This window comes from Apiotrichum porosum, assembly GCF_003942205.1.
Source record: "Apiotrichum porosum strain DSM 27194 chromosome Unknown scaffold_3, whole genome shotgun sequence".
NCBI classification, from domain to species: domain Eukaryota; kingdom Fungi; phylum Basidiomycota; class Tremellomycetes; order Trichosporonales; family Trichosporonaceae; genus Apiotrichum; species Apiotrichum porosum.
Genome location: NW_021167110.1, coordinates 237,965 through 253,554, shown reverse-complemented (window position 1 = coordinate 253,554; position 15,590 = coordinate 237,965). Strand labels below are relative to the sequence as shown.

Here is a 15,590-nt window from a genome sequence, read left to right as displayed (position 1 = left end):
AACGATGCGGCCCACAAAGTAAACGCAACACAACAGGGGCTACCAGTATGTAGTACGACGAGTGGGTGGTGGTGCCTCGTTTCTTGGGAGCTGCGAGCGTTGCTGGTGTGGTCGAGAGGGCACATGCGCACATGCCAAGGGTTGCCGCCTTTGGCTTTTGACAGATGATTGGCCATGGTTGGATTGTGTGCTGAGATTGCCGCAGGAGCGACGCACGTCCCTGCAGACAGGATCCAGCATGTCTAACGGCATGACAGGCCAGCCCTTGCAGGCCTTGCAGACGCGCGCACAAGGCAAGCATGAGGCGGGGAGACGAGATGGCGCGTGGGATGGGACAAACACCAGTGTCAGCGTGTCAACACGTAAACATCGGAACGAGGGGCAGGCGGGTACGCGCAGTGGCCCCGCAACGCGCCTGATTTTACATTTTCCCACTGCACACGAAAATCTCTGTCTGATGGGCGTGCGACGCCACAGACGAGCCCACGCGCGTCAATTGCGGACGTGAAGCCACCCCGCTCAGCTCTGCGCTCTGGCGCTCGTATGTACGAGACACATCACCGGCGACACACCGGCGACAGCACCCGCCACGCCGGGCCGCCGCCCCGCCCCCCGCGTCAGGCGCGTCAGGTCGGCGTCAGGTCCGCGCGTGCCGCACCCGGTGCCGTCAATCCAGCAGCCCATGAATTGGGAGGCTGCGAGGGAGAGACGTGTACGACAACAAACGCTCAAGGTTTCAGTTGTCAACATGTCCATACACAGCATACAACCAGCCAACCCCGCGGGCTCCTCTGTCCGCTGGAGGCAGTAACTTGTCGCATTGTCAAGCTGTCGACAGAAAAACGGAGGACGACATACAGGCCACAGAAAAGGGCCGGTTGCGGAAAACATCAACAGCCGAGGGTGTCTTTGTTTTTGGCGTTTGACTGTTTATCATCGCCGCTCAAGAGCTGTCAATTGTTGGCGTCGGGACTACAAGCCGCCTGTTCTCACGCAACATTTTCTCTATCTCTCTTTCACACTCGTCCACTCGTCCACACCGCCGTCAACAACACACCACACAACAGTTCCATGTTCACACCCAACTATCCACGCCGGCCAAGGCCTCCTGGGGCTCGCCGTTCGCAGCTGAGTTCACCTCCTGGTCAAGCTGGTCCACTTCCGACAAAGATGCCTCTTGCGTCGCCGTCAAAGGCTTCCAGAACGACTCCGTCGCCGATGTTGGCCAAGCGCAAGGGAAAGATGAGAGAGGAGCCGCAGTCGTCAGACGCTTCACCGCCGCCTCTGCGCACTCGTCCCCTCAGCATGCTCTCGGAAACGTCTGTTGCATCGCCGCCCCCGCCGTACCGTCGCGGCCTCACCGAGTCGCCCAAAGATTCCAAGGACGAGCTCCAGCACAGCCTCGGCGGTGTGTTCCCCCCACCGCCGCCGGACCCCCTCGAGTCTGGTCCCTCGTCTGTCCGCACAAGCCTTATCGAACTCGAAAATGTCGAGGACGACATGGACACGGACGAGGAGGCTGAGAAGGCAGGCGACACGTTCACTTTGCGCGGTCTTCGCAGGCTGCTGAAACAGAATGAAATGGGTGAGTTGGGAAACTGAAGGCTAGCTACGTCAAACTGACCCAAACCAGACAGCATGTCCGCCGAGGTATCCGTCCGTCTTGGGGTATTCGGGGACAACCCTTACCAGGACCCCACCGCAAAGCTTCCCTCCATCATTGGCACCAGCTCGCCAATCTCTGCCCAGCCTTCCCCCGAGCGCTACTCTCTACCCTCCGACGCCGACCTCGCATTTTCCTTCCCTCAGCGTCGCGCCGCTCCTGTGGCTACCAAGCCAGGCCAGCGTCTGTCTCTTATCCGTGCCGATCAGCGCGCTGAAGAGGACGACGCTCGTATTGCCGCTCTCGAGGCGCTGCTTCTGGAGTCGCGTGAGGGCGAAGAGGCGACTCGCAAGGCCAATGCCCGTCTTCGCCGCGACAACTCAAAGCTCCGCCAACAGTTGGAGGATGCCGAGGACGCGGTAGCGGAGCAGATGGAGCAGGACACCTGGGCTGCTCAGCGTCCATCCGAGACCGAGTCGGTCCGCTCGTCGCTTAGCTCGCCACCACGCCGCTCTCGCGGCTCGTACCCGCCACAGGATGACGAGCGTATCGGATGGGGGTCCACTGCGTTTCCAGAGTTTCCTCGGACTCTTGTATCGGTTGACGACTCGGAGGCGACCAGCGAATCGACCACGCGCCCGGTGTCGCGCGACCCATCGCCCGAGAGCGTCTCGGAGGCTGTGATGGCAGAGCCGTTGTCGCTGCCCGACTCGCACACCAATGCTGTTCCCCAGGACGAGCACTGGGTATCGGCGTCAGAGGCCCCGACTCTCACTTTCGCGCTGTCCCGCGGCGGATACACTGGCACCTCGCGCCCCGCAGTGTCTGCCGACACTTTTCTCTCGCCGACCAAGGTGGTGGCGCCGACGCCGGTGCGCGCGCCGCTCACGCCACAGCTCACCATCCAGCCCGCTTCGCGTCCAGGCTCTGCCGACAAGGCTTCGCCTTTGACGTCGCCCGCCCAGAGCTCGTTCTCGTCGCGCATTCGTCGCTCGCCGTACCCCTCGCCGCGTACCTACATTCGCCATGAGCGCTCAGACAGCGCTAGCACCACTGGTACAGGCCCCCACCGCCGCACCCTGTCCTTCTCCAAGACGCCTCTGAAGTCGCCGTCGCCAGAGAGTGGCATGTCGGCCCAGGCGTCGCCCACTCGTCTCGGCTTTCCGCCTTCCCCCATGTCTGCCTTTGCGAGCGTTCGCTCGTACCTCTCAGACTATCTCGTACATGGTCGTCGTACGCTCGGCAGCGAGCTGGGCAGCAACTACTCGCCATCGCCTGAGCGTCGCCGCGACTCGGACTGCTCATGCTCCGACTACCAATATACGCCACAGTTTACCGAACCCCCTCGCCCCAGCGCCGCTGTCAGGCTGGCCGCACTCGCCATCGGTCTCGCCGAGGCCAAGCTGACTGGACGCATCTCTGATCTCTCTCAACAGAGCGTTTACGGTCAATATGCGTCCTCGTCTAGCGGTGGTTCCCAGCGTTACCGCACTCCCTCACACCGCCACTCGTCTCCTCCTGGCACATTCGTCTTCCCCGCAGACAACTCTGTGAGCGATGTCCGTTACCAGGAGCTGTACGGCAGTGACGTGCGTCGTATCCGCTGGGCACCGGATGCCAAGGAGCCCCTGGCATGGTCGCCACACTCGTGGCCCTCGCCCTCGCCCTCGCCCTCGCCGCGCGAGGCAAACCTTCCTGACATCTCAGATGACGAGTCGGACGGACCTCACATCTTCACAGACAGTTTGTACGAGGACGGCACGATCACCGCTCCCCGGGCACCGGCCATTGGGTTGAGCGCGCCGACTCCAGTTGCCCATGCGGGACCTCGTCCGCCCATGGCCGACACGCCGAGCCCGGCGCACCTCGCGCCGAACGTTGACCCGTGGGACGAGTACAGCGACCGCGCTACTCCGTCGCCGCGCGTGCGTGCGCTTCGCCCGCTCTTCCTCCTCTCCACGCCGGCTGTCCATGCCCGCAACACTAGCCTCACGCAGGCTCATCACCGTCGCAGTGGCAGCGGCGCGCAGTACCCGCTGCCGTACCCGCTCATGGCCAGCGGCAACGCCGCCGCGCACCGCCGCGCGTACTCCATGAGCGCGTCGCCGCAGCAGAGGTGCGCCGCCGGACCCGTCACCATTCCCGCGCGTGTCACGCACGACTTTTTCTGCCTGGTGCTTCTGCTCCTGGACTACATGGAATGGGCCGTCATTCTCATTTACCGCCTCTTCACCGATATCCGTGCTGGTCCCAGCGCTGCTGTGTAAGTGCTCACACCCGCCCACAGCCATGGACGCTTGCTGACATTTGTGTTAGGCCCAAGCCGCGCTCGCACGCTAACCGATACTACCTGTAAGGTGGGGTCGTAAGTCTTAACTCGGTCTCGTTCCCCCTACCCCGCTGTCAGCTCCCCGCTGTCTCTGCCTCATGTCTTCCTCGTCCTTCTCCACCTCCCTCTATGCCTTACGCTCCCCTATGCCCTAAGCCTATGCCCTATACGACGTTACCTTCCAACCCCACATTGTATCTATCCCTCCAACGTCTTCTTCTCGGTAATTGTGTCCACGATATACAGAATATATATTCATTTGCCCATGCTACGGATACAGGACTATACACGATCGATCACATGAGACCCATCTGACAGGATACAACGGATCAATCTACCCTTGTGGCAGCCTCGTACACACGGTACTCGCCAGCGTTTCCAGGCCTTGTTCGCATCTACTCGTCTCAATCACAAATAACGCGGATGAACCGCTCCCACCTCCCAATAGCGTCCACCACAATCTCCTCATACGTCGACAGCCCGCGAGCATCCTCGAGCGGGAAGATTTCGCGGTGGATGGCCCCGCAGTCGGTACACGGTTTGAGGATGGCGTCGTACTCGGTGCTCTTCTGGGCAGCGGCGCGGTCCGCCAGCTCCAAGTGCACCAGGCGCTCCCAGCGCTTGACGGCCGGGACCATGCGGCGGTTGTCCACGCCGGCCTTGACGGCGCCGGGGAGCAGCGAGCCCGCGACGCTCGGCTGCCGGTGCAGGCCCGCACCTCCAGGGATGGCCGTGATCGACGGCGGGGCCTTGAGGGGGAAGATGTCGCGCAAGGTCGGGGTGTGGCTGGTGCATTCTGCGACGTGTGTTCAGCAACTAGCAAAGGGGCCATCGCGTTGGGCGACTTACGGTTACTCCACTGTCCAATGCGTCTTGGGACGTTGTCTGTCCGCCCGACTTTGAAGTACGAGGTGGACGTGTCTGCCAGGTCGCGCAGCTCGTAGGCGTAGAGGAAGCCGGGGAGTTCCTGCTGGGTCAGAACCTCAAAGGATGACTGTACCCACTTTTGCAGTCAGAGGACTCTCCATCGTCATGCGCATAAGCGTCTGGGTCTGCTGTCCAAGGTCGCTTGGGATGTAATCTGCCACGTCGTCAGCGAGGGCTTCCCAGTGCGTGACCTTGTCGCGCTTTCCACTCACCTGCAAAATCAATCCAGATTCCAGCCTTTCCCCGCGCGTCGCGCCAGTAAAAACCAGCAGGGAAACAGACCAGCCCAGCGTGGTCTTTGCAGTACCTCCCGATAACGCGCTCGGCATCGTCATCGTCCACATTCGGGTCGCGGGAGGCGAGGAACGGTGCGGCAGACTTGACGAGGCGCTTGCATTGGTTGCCGTTGCGCGTAAAGCCGGCGCAGCGGACTGCAGGTGGGTCGGTGGCAGTCGCGGTGGACGAGCGGGCAGAGCTGGCTTTGGGCGGTGTTGACGCGGCTGTTTTGGGCGTCCTTGGGATCTTGGATGCCGATGCTGGAGCGCGACGGGTTTTGGGCGTCGATGTGGCCGAGGCGCTGGGAGTGGCCTTTGCCTTGGCGGCAGCCTGCAGCCTGGGCTCGGCGGAGACGGCACGCCTCTGCTGCCCAGACCGACGCGGGGGTGGCGAGTCGTCGTCGTCCGAGGGCAGGTACGAGTCGTCGCTGTCTGCCGTCAGGTCGACGATAATCGCACCAGCGGCTGGAGTGGCGGACTGGGATCGCTGTTTCTTGGGTGTCACAGGTGACACTTTTGGTACAACAGGTGCGATGGGGTTGGCGAATGCTGTGAGCTTGGGCTGGCTCATCCTGACCAAACCCTTGGCTGGACGAGAGGGTGAGACCTTCTTCGTCGGCGACAACGAGGGCGGTACCGTCAGACCAACTGGAGCGGAGGCTACACGGGCCGAGCTGCTGGCAGAAGCGTTGGATACAGAGGGCCGTGGACGCCCTGGAAGGGGTGCAGTAGCCGGTGCTGGTGGCCCCGTGGCGACGCTGGACAGACGTGGTGGTCGAGGGGGGACTGGGGGAGGTTGTGAATATGAGGGAGGTTGCTGGTACGCAGACGGCGGCGCGCTCGACCCGTATCCACCACCTGAAGGGTATCCCGCGCTTCCCGACAGGTGCCCCGAACTCGAGGAGGACGTGTACGACGACGCCGTGTACGAGGATGAAGTGTTGGAGGGAGGGAGGTCTGCTTGGGGTTGTTTCCGGCGAGGTGGTGAAGGTCGCTGCGGCAGTGAAGAGCTGTTGGGCACTGGCGGGAGAGGTTTGTCGGTGACATCCAGGCGATCAAAGTTGGTGCCAATGGACATCATGTAGTTCTTCCATTTCCTGTGAGCTTGCGGCGCTTGTGGTGCTGGTGGAGATGGGTACGGCCCCGACATTGGTAACCGAGGAATGAGGAATCCTGGGTCTACGACGGGCGTGTAGGTCTTGACATGCTCAGGTGGTGGTTCGTCGGTCTGCAGCGAGGTGGGTGGCGGTGCGGGCACCCAGGAGTTTTGGTGGTGGTATGTCCGCCCCGCCGAGGAAGCGTCCAAGGATGCACCATACTGGTGAGGCGGGTCTGGGAGTGGAGGTATGCTTAGGTGAAGAGTCATGGGAGGTGTGGAGAAGGAGAGAGAGTGAAAGAGAGTCGCGTTGTGGATGTCGTCTGCCAGTCGTTTGTTGTCATATGCTTGTTTTGACTGCGGGCGGCAAGCGGCGAAGCACAAGGGGGGGGGAGACTCTCAGGTCAGTCGCGCTCGTCAGGCACAGCCATGTGTTTATTGCTTATGTAAGCTCATTCTCATCACCCAGCAGGAGATCTGCGTAACGTCTTGCCGTTGGGGAGATTCATGCAGTGTCTGTGTGTTTTCTATCCATCAGTGAGGGAATCCACTGGTCACTCCCTGTTCACAGCCTGCGAGTCAGCGTTCCCATCACTCACAGCTTCTTCATGCCAACTTTCTCTGTCTCTTTCACTCAAACCTTACTCTCCTAACAACTTTCAACTCAGTACCTAATACGCGCCTCTACCCGCGATGGCCCGCCGCGAGGCACCGCTCCTCACCCCCTTGTCCTCGTTACACCTCTCATACGCGTCCATGAGCTCGGTACAGCAGGAGAACGTCCGTCTGACGCTTTACGACATGGATGCCAACTTTCCCTCAGTCCCCGGTCAACCCGGCTGCCGGTTTCACCCCTTTTTATCTGCACTTCACGCGTCGCCCACCTCGTCCAACGTGGCGGCGAATGTAGATGGGCTCGGGCTCTTTCTGACGGCCGGCGACACCGGACTCGAGGATCTGTCTGTGGTATGGGAGTCGAGTACGGTTGCGGCATACTATGCCAAGATCAAGGCCAAGTATACGAGGGTGCGTCGCTCATGCATGCTTGTTTCCCTACGTATTGACGCCGCCAGCTCAGTCGCCGTGAAACAGGCAGTCCTCTTGGCCCACCCGCTCTCGGCACTCCGGCACCATTCGCATCTCTCCTGCCTGAGGCGATGGGCTACGCTGTCCGCAGCGACAACAGGCGTCACCCATTCCTCGTCTGGGGCTACCTGCAACTGGATCCCAGGTCTTGGAGCGACCATGAAATACGGGCACACTGGTCCCGCGTCGCTTTTTTACAGCTTTTGGCGCCACTGTTCGCGTGTTACAAGCTCGGCGGGTGCCGGGTGGGGATTTCAATGGTCAACACTTCATTCATCCGTATCTGGGTCAAGAGCGAGCGTGAGGTGGTCGTAGAGGTGATGCCTGACTGGGCGAGGCGGTTCGACTGGGGCCTGTCGTTGCTTCAATGGATGGAACACGACGAGTTTTGGGCCACGGGCGCTGGCTTGCCCCGCCGCCTGGCTGACGGCGACCCGCGAAACCTGTTCAGGCATGACATTTCCGTCGACCAGTGGAACCTCGACGCACTGTTGGATTGGATCGCGCTTGCTTTCTCTCGTGCCGACGCCATGGTCGACCCGGATCCTTCGGTCGCTCTTGCCCCGCTGTTTACGCATGGAGGCGACGAGGAGGCACCGTTCCTCTGGACTGTGGGTGAACCGATCCCTCCCCCACTGCCACCGGCTGTCGTCACTCCTCCAAAGCCATTCTCGTTGCCGAAACCACCCATCCCGCCGACATTCAACCCGGCCACTCCCTTCCGCCGCCTCTCACGCCGTCTCAGTACGATTCTCCCGCTACCGACTCTGCGCCGCACCAGCACAGCCAGCACTGCTCCCGGCACCCCCAGCACTCCCGGTACCCCGGACAGTGACAAGTTTCTCAAACCTGCCAAACTCACCCCACTCGTGTATGAAGGAGCCGGGAACCTCAAGGTCACCCCCGAACTGGGACGCAAGGTCAACGAGTTGTTTCCGAATCACAGGTCGTCCGAGCTGGAGGAGGCGAGGGGTAAGATGGACCCGCGAGTCGCGTTGGTGGCCTTGGGACATCTCAAGGTGTCCTTCAAGCCAGTCAGTAATGAGTAGGCGTCGTCGCTGTTGCTTTTATGGTCTGTGGACAGTGACATTAAGCTCTTAATGGACATGATATCAATAAATGAGGAAAAAGCCATTCACAGATTGCTGCTGCAGCCAGCGAACCTCCGAGCCATCGGTACCGGCAATCCAGACGCACCCTGTGTACATAGCTAAACTGAAGCGGTGCTCTCCAGCTCTCAAAACATTGTCGTTCGCCGCGAATCGAGACCACACGCCTGGAAAAACATCGGCGATTTAGCTCAGTTGGTTAGAGCGTGTGCTTAACACTTTGGACTCGAACGAGTCGAATGTTGCGCACAAGGTCGGCGGTTCGACCCCGTCAAACGTCATTTTTGAGTGCTGAGACACATCTAGGTGTTTGCTTTTGGTCTGGGATGGATACGAGGGTGATTTGCAGGAGGAAGCTTGTCCCAAGAGCACGAAAAAATCGAGATATTCGCTGATATTTCATCTGCCGCCGGCTACACCTTGGACTTGCCGGCACGCTTCACATCTACCGATGCTAATCCATGACCCTAGTCTTTGTATCCCACCATAGGGTATTTTGGACATGCCCAGAGCTCCTACAGGAACCCACACTGTGGCAACGGGGCGGCAGGAAAGCAGACATCAAAGGCGATTTAGCTCAGTTGGTTAGAGCGTGTGCTTAACACCTTGGATCCCCTAGCGGTGAAGAGTTACGCACAAGGTCGGCGGTTCAACCCCGTCAAACGTCATTTTTGGGCACTGAGACGCTCAGGAAGAGTACTCTGGACTCGTGACTGCGAGTAGAAGGGAGAACCTGCAGAAAAGAACGTGCCACGGAGGGCCACACACGACCCAACTTGGGTCCTCCGTCTGCCTCTCTATCCACCATCCTGCTTCCTAGCATCCTCACCACCTCCCCCACGACACTCAAACAACTAGTCTTCAGCGTCAGCGCTCACAGTGACACTGCACGAAGAGCTTCCACCAACGGCGATTTAGCTCAGTTGGTTAGAGCGTGTGCTTAACACTGGGACCCGGGACAACCCACGGTCCAGCGTTGCGCACAAGGTCGGCGGTTCGACCCCGTCAAACGTCATTTTTGGCCTTCCAGACACTCCTGGAAGAGAGGCCTGTACTGGGCATGCATGTAGAAATGTCGGAGAAGGTAGCGGAGGTGGTCGTTGTTGGAGGAGGATCGGCGCCACTTACTTGGCAAGGAACAACGTGTTACGTAATGTAACATGTCTCCTTTGGCGTTAGCACACACGTTAATGCGCTCTGGAACAGAGTTGGGTTCGAATCCACTTGTCAACATCATTGTTTCAACACGAGACGGCTCGCAAAAAGCCTGCCGAACACTCTTCTTCGAGGGTGGCGACACTGTGCGCGAGGCACCGGTGCGCCGGTGGCGTTGTAAATGTGTGATCCGTGTCTCGGTATGCTCACCTTGTGGCCTCACGAAACGCGACATCTGTGAAGGGCGAATGGGCAGACGGTGTGCAACTGCATGTCCATAGTACAGTCGAGGAAATATATATAAACAGCCAAGATACATCTGCAATTATGAGTTTTGACAAAGGCGGCAGAGTCTGTCAAGCACCACCAGCACACTACAGCACTCCAGCCACCAAGACAGCCGCCAGTGCGGCTGGCGCCAAGGTCCAAGTCGCAGCAGGTCCGGCGTAGGAGGAGGCTGCCGACCTCTTGGCCAGCGTCTCGCTGAGAGTGCAGTCAATACGGCGCCCATCTTTTACCCCCCACCACTCTCGACTCACTTGTACCACGCTCCACCCTCGCTGTCCAGGAACCACTGGGGCAGAGTGAGGTTGACCTTGTGGTATCCTGCGCGGGCACAGAAGCTGTGTCCATACTCAATCGCGTAGCCGAGGTCTGGCGCCGAGACGCAGGTGTAAGGGAGACACGCAGAGACCATCACGGCCCATTCCTGGGGTTATTTAGAGCTTGCCATCAGTCGGGAGCTGGCACCCACGTTAAAAGCACAGTTCTTGCCTATGGCCGTCACAAAGTTGATGTCGCGTCCGGGAAGGAGGACGCTGTTGGTGGCCATGGTGTGGCATGTGAGAAAGCAGCCTGATGTAAGTGGGTCAGGTATATGCCTCAATGGTTGGCGCGTTGGAGACCCACTAGAAGCTGAAACGCCCGGTTTGAGATTGAACTGTTGACCGATGCTGATAGCGGCGGCGAAGGGGAGGGAGATGAGCACGAAGAGTGTGCCGAGGTAGCGCTGGAGGAGCATGGCTGGGAGAGTGAGTGGGTGAGTGAGCAAGTGATTGGAAAGTGATTGGATTTCAAAACAACGACATGATGCATGGGGGAGAAAGTGTACGCGCGCGCGGGGGGGACAAAGGAATGGAACAATGACATGCACAAAGAAGGCCAATGTCCCAGATCCACACACACACACACACGCACACAAAACGCCACCACACACACGTCACACACACACACGGACGGATGCATTATTTGATTCCGCCCACCACCAGCCAGGATGCCGCGGTGTCTCATGCAGCGACAGGTCATCTACAGCTACTGGCCTACTGGCAGTAGCTAGCATCCTTGCCCCCTGCAACACGCGGCCTGGGGTCGACTACGATGGACATGCACATTGAGCGTTCTGCGGGATTGATATAGATCCAAGCCAGCCGCAATCGCATGCTCGTCCTCGACAACAGAGACGCCGGCAAGCAAACACAATGACGAACGCACCGCCACTTTCAAGCACCTCTTTGACACCACCTTCTCGCACATGGTGGACCGGTCTTGCTTGGCGACATCCTGGTCTAATACCAGACGATAAGGTGGTGCTGATGGAAGTGCTGCAAAGCGGCTGGGGCGTTGGTCATTGTGCTTGCTTGACAACGGTACTGCAAGTCGGTGTCCAGAACCTCGAGCAGGTGGCCCGGGGGGCTACCAGAGCAGCTACAAAACCGTGGCGGACAGTGGTGTACCTTGTGGCGGAGGTAGAGTCACGGCACGAGTTGATATCATCTTGGGCTTGTGCGCGTCGGCCCAGCTTCAGATACCTTAACATTAGTACTCGTCCGTACCGAAGCGTCAATCAGGCCTCGCAAGTCAGTATGCACGCGACCGGCACTTGGACGTGCGGGAATGGGCTGATGAATGGCTCCCAGAAGCCCAGAGCTCCGCACCTGTGCGCACCTCGTCCGAAGACGATTCGGTGACACTGGTATGGCCCGGGCCTGGTCCACTGAGAAGGAGCGTCCACTTGGGGCCACGTCCTCTGGTCCCCGGAGCCCACGGGCTGGCTTCCAACTTGCCTGACATGGACGTGCAGCGGGCACGGCCCGGGGACAGACCAATTCGGACACCGCTGCGAACTGGCACCTCTCTTCGGTCTTACTTGCTGCCGTTCCGTGTCCAACACCAAGCTGTCCTTGGACACACTTCCAACACCGTTCCTGCAGTCAATTCTTACATATTCCCTCTAGTTGTATCCCAAGATGGGGAAGTACGCGTCCGGCGCATGGGGGATCTCGTCGCCGTGCTTGGCGATCCACTTGCCACCGACACGAGCAGTCGGGGGCAGGGGAGGGAGGCCCTCGGAGGCGGCGGTGGTGATGCCCGACGCGAGGTATGCGCGGCCGGCGGGGAGCTTCTCGATGGCGGCAGTAAGTGCGGGCGCGGTCTCGGCGGTGATGGCGGTCGCGCCGGCCTCGATAGCGCCGGTGGCCGGGGAAGAGAGGAGGAGGGCCGAGAGCTCGGACTGGGTCACGACCGAGGTCTTGGGGTATGCCCTGCGGGTGTCGCGGTCCGAGTACGAGTTGAAGGCAACGTCCGAGGCCGAGGTGGCCGGGGTGGCGTAGCGCTCAGTACGCGATCCAGGCTGGGGGTAGCGGTGCTTGTCCGGGAGGGGGAGACCCGACGAGATCTCGGGGTTGACTGGCATGTCAGTTGTCTACTCGTGAACACAACAAATGGGGCCAATAACTCACCGACAACAGCGTCACCTGAACGAGCGGGTCAGCACAATCTCCCAACAGCAGTCGTTCTACGCCAACGTACGGAACTTCTTCCAGAAACCCTACGTCGTTAGCACTGTTTACTTCAGAGGGCACGACTCGAGACCGAGATCCGGGACCACGATGACATTGTAGTTCAGTGACAATCGGTGGTTCCCGCCCGCTCTTGGTCGCTGCGACTCACGGTTGGTGCGAGGTGGTAGAGGGTGGGGTCTGCGCTCATGGGCTTGGGCTTGGCCGCGTTGGCGGCCGAAGCGGCGGCGTTGCGGAGGACGGCGGCGGCGCGCATGCTGGGCTCGAGGTGGTGCTCACTGCTCACCGGACACCGACGACGATCTCGACAACGAACCAGGGGAGCTGGGACGCTCAGCAGGACCGGCGGAGGTAGCGGCGATTTGAGCGTGGCAACGGCCACGTGGGTTGTTATGTAATAATGCAATATTACGTAAAGCAAACATAATATTACGTAAGGTTGGTTAATTAAAATAATTACGTAAGTTTAAGCTAATATTACGTAAGCTATCACCACCCGACTTTTCGACTGTTTTCTTTTTTTTCTTGTCGCGTTTGATTTTGCGGACCGACTTTCTTTTCACACCCTGGCGAGTCCTGAAAACGCAGTTAAACATCGTCCTGGCGATCCTGAACATCGTGACCAAGGTCTCACCTGCTGCGTATTCATCCTGGTGCGGCCATAGTGGGGGGGCACAGACCGGGGTGCGGGTTGAGAGCGGGGCGACGCTGTGGCACGCACCACTGCTTGCCGGAGAGGACGGAGAGGTGAGCGGTCGTGGACGTGCAGACGGTGTGGTCGGGCTGGGCACACCGCAGCACTCGGTATGTAACGGTCTAATCTCCTGGCCGCCTGTGTGACTTTGATCTCCTTGCCATATCACCTCGCCTGGATTCCAAGGGCGGGCTCGGCACCTTCGGACCGAGGGCACAGATGGAAGAGTGGCGACTCGGGAATCGATTCCGACAGTTGAGTGATCCCTTGGTGCGAAGACTGTCTGTGGAGGTCAGAGCGCCGCAGACAGTCTTGGCTCTTGGCTGGTTACAAATCTGTTCTGGTGTCCAGTCAGTGGCGAGTAACCAGCACCATGTTCCCACATTGCGTGAAACGTTGTGTCCTGCGCTCCCTTGACGACTCGCGTTGCAACGCGCCTGTGTTTCCCCTCTTGAACCCCTCTTCTGCGCCATCAGTGGCTGCGATCATGCATCATGCCACCACAGTCGCCGCAAGGTTCCCAAACCGATGACTATTGACCATTCAGCCTCAGTTTCGCCCAGCTTTAGAGTGGCGACCGCATGTAACAGCAACCATGGCTGACGGCCGCGTCATATCGGCCTCCAATGTCCTACAAGGTACACACTCTACACTGCAGGGGTACAAGTTCCTGCGTTGAGGCCCCCTCCCCTCTCCCCTTGCCTTTTCCTGTGTCTCGGACCTCCTCCTCCAATACCACAACTTTGGTGTGCCGATTACAGTACTTGTGGCGACATGTGCGATATTCATGATCGACACTAGCGTGCAACAAGCGCGGGGTAGATTGCGACGCTTGGACTCGATGGCAATCTGATATGGAGGTCTGCACATGTGCACATGGGTACGCACGGGCAGTGCGCAGCTGAATGCTTCTACAGGAACACACCTGCGCGGGGGTTGGTGGACTGTTCCGATGTGCTGGTGGCCCGAACACGCGTGCCAGTATGCCAGTGTGGCAATGTGGCGACGCGTGCAAGCCGCGCGCTCGGACTATGGCGGGCCGAGATCAAAGGCCGAGCACAGTACGCCGAGCATGGTCTCATATCAGATACACTATGCGCCATACGCCGTACAGCACGGCCACATGTGGACGGTTACGGGTGGGTTCATTAGCAAGCGCCGCCGCTACAGGAAGTGGACGCAGGGGGGTCTGGATCGGTCATCTGGCTGGGCTGCGGCGGGGCGATCATGATTGCAGGAGGATGCCACATGTGAGGGAATGTCCCAACCTAATGTTTCCAAAGCCACCAGTTATAGCTCTCACTCTTAGCGCACTCACCGCCGGTACTGTTGGACGGGGTCGAGTGGCGCATCAGACTTTACTTTCAGGTCGGAGAACGCGGGGTGCGGGTGTCTAAAAGCGGCGACGGCGGGCTCGACCGTAGTCGCGTCCCGAGAGTTGGGTCGCGACTCGGCGTACTGCGTTGCTGGGGCGTGGGCGGTGGCACACAGCTGGACGCAAGGAACAGTCCGGCAGGTGAACGGAACAGGAATGGTGGACAGTTGCATTCGGGTTTGTCACCGCCAAGGCCGGCCCCATGCTCCGCCCGACAACAAACCCTTCGGAACAGCGAGATTTGCCTCGTTCTTGTCCCGGAAAGGTGCGATTAACGTTAGCCCGACAACTCTATTGTGACATGTGTGACACTGTTTTGGGTTTATGGGGAGGAACAGTCCGCCTGCAACAAGCGCAACCACATGGTGGTGACAGCCCGGGCTGTCGGGCATTAATTGTCGAGAGTCGCGTGTCTGTAATCTTGTCTGGTTCATGATGTTCTACGGCCTGTATGAAAACCTCTGCCCACCCGTCAACACGCTACGAGCGTGCAGCAAGCTGTAAGCGACGTCGCCAAGGAGTAACAAAGTCCCAACCCCAGCCCCCCCAACGCAACAAGGCACAGCATGGATGCCGGGTAGACTGTAGGAACGCGCAGAACGATGTGGTCCGGTCGCGTGCCTGGATGTAAAACAACGTCCACGAAAGCCTCTGGCCTCTGGCTGCTGCATAGAGCGCGGAACAAGACGCGTCTCTTGTTCTGCAGGTCCTCTTTTTTCTTAGTATACGCCGCGGGGCCACGGAGTACTAATGCTACTACTGCAGCTTTATTGTCTTGCGTGATTGAAGGGCGACGCGAGTCGAAACTTGCAGTAAAGAGAAGTTGGGCGGTACCGGCCGGGTCCTCGCTTACAAATAAATCAGGCGCATGAAGAAGCCAGTCCTGGCCGAGCAACGATGGGCCAGGTCGACTGTCAAGCTGGTGCAGGGGTGCTGACATCTACGGCCGCCGCCTTGCAACTGAAGCTATAGCCTTGCAAGATGGCCGTCTGTAACTGCCAGATGTTTTAGCGAGCGAACTTTTGTGCACTGGTCCCCACGAGCGGGGCGGATCTATGGGTACCTCGCAAAGGTGACCGGGAGGGACCTGGTCCGGCAACGACGTCGTACTCGGAATCATCACGCGGCCAGTCCTGCCACACA

At 59.5% G+C, this 15,590-nt stretch overlaps 5 protein-coding genes and 3 non-coding genes across 8 annotated transcripts; 5 read left to right on the top strand and 3 right to left on the bottom strand.

Annotated features, from left to right (window-relative positions):
- Window positions 1-1,071: 1,071 nt before the first annotated feature.
- On the top strand, window positions 1,072-3,959 carry EHS24_005689 (uncharacterized protein; the record flags this gene model as incomplete). Its single annotated transcript, XM_028621176.1, has 3 exons — window positions 1,072-1,585; window positions 1,634-3,866; window positions 3,920-3,959. The coding sequence occupies 3 exons, from the start codon at window positions 1,072-1,074 to the stop codon at window positions 3,957-3,959; spliced, it is 2,787 nt and encodes a 928-aa protein (XP_028477628.1).
- Window positions 3,960-4,336: 377 nt separating this feature from the next.
- On the bottom strand, window positions 4,337-6,500 carry EHS24_005688 (uncharacterized protein; the record flags this gene model as incomplete). Its single annotated transcript, XM_028621175.1, has 4 exons — window positions 4,337-4,728; window positions 4,782-4,899; window positions 4,937-5,013; window positions 5,072-6,500. The coding sequence occupies 4 exons, from the start codon at window positions 6,498-6,500 to the stop codon at window positions 4,337-4,339; spliced, it is 2,016 nt and encodes a 671-aa protein (XP_028477627.1).
- Window positions 6,501-6,923: 423 nt separating this feature from the next.
- Window positions 6,924-8,365, top strand: EHS24_005687 (uncharacterized protein; the record flags this gene model as incomplete). Its single annotated transcript, XM_028621174.1, has 2 exons — window positions 6,924-7,256; window positions 7,304-8,365. The coding sequence occupies 2 exons, from the start codon at window positions 6,924-6,926 to the stop codon at window positions 8,363-8,365; spliced, it is 1,395 nt and encodes a 464-aa protein (XP_028477626.1).
- A 240-nt stretch (window positions 8,366-8,605) lies between these two features.
- On the top strand, window positions 8,606-8,706 carry EHS24_005686. The gene has a single exon. It is a non-coding gene; the product is annotated as a tRNA-Val (tRNA).
- A 285-nt stretch (window positions 8,707-8,991) lies between these two features.
- Window positions 8,992-9,093, top strand: EHS24_005685. Its single transcript has one exon. It is a non-coding gene; the product is annotated as a tRNA-Val (tRNA).
- A 240-nt stretch (window positions 9,094-9,333) lies between these two features.
- Window positions 9,334-9,440, top strand: EHS24_005684. The gene has a single exon. It is a non-coding gene; the product is annotated as a tRNA-Val (tRNA).
- Window positions 9,441-9,954: 514 nt separating this feature from the next.
- EHS24_005683 (uncharacterized protein) lies at window positions 9,955-10,601 on the bottom strand (the record flags this gene model as incomplete). The annotated part of the gene is made up of 4 exons (XM_028621173.1): window positions 9,955-10,063; window positions 10,120-10,289; window positions 10,335-10,435; window positions 10,490-10,601. The coding sequence occupies 4 exons, from the start codon at window positions 10,599-10,601 to the stop codon at window positions 9,955-9,957; spliced, it is 492 nt and encodes a 163-aa protein (XP_028477625.1).
- A 1,209-nt stretch (window positions 10,602-11,810) lies between these two features.
- On the bottom strand, window positions 11,811-12,634 carry EHS24_005682 (uncharacterized protein; the record flags this gene model as incomplete). Its single annotated transcript, XM_028621172.1, has 4 exons — window positions 11,811-12,265; window positions 12,319-12,333; window positions 12,389-12,407; window positions 12,530-12,634. 4 exons carry the CDS (start codon window positions 12,632-12,634, stop codon window positions 11,811-11,813), a joined length of 594 nt encoding a protein of 197 aa, XP_028477624.1.
- Between the last annotated feature and the right edge of the window lie 2,956 nt (window positions 12,635-15,590).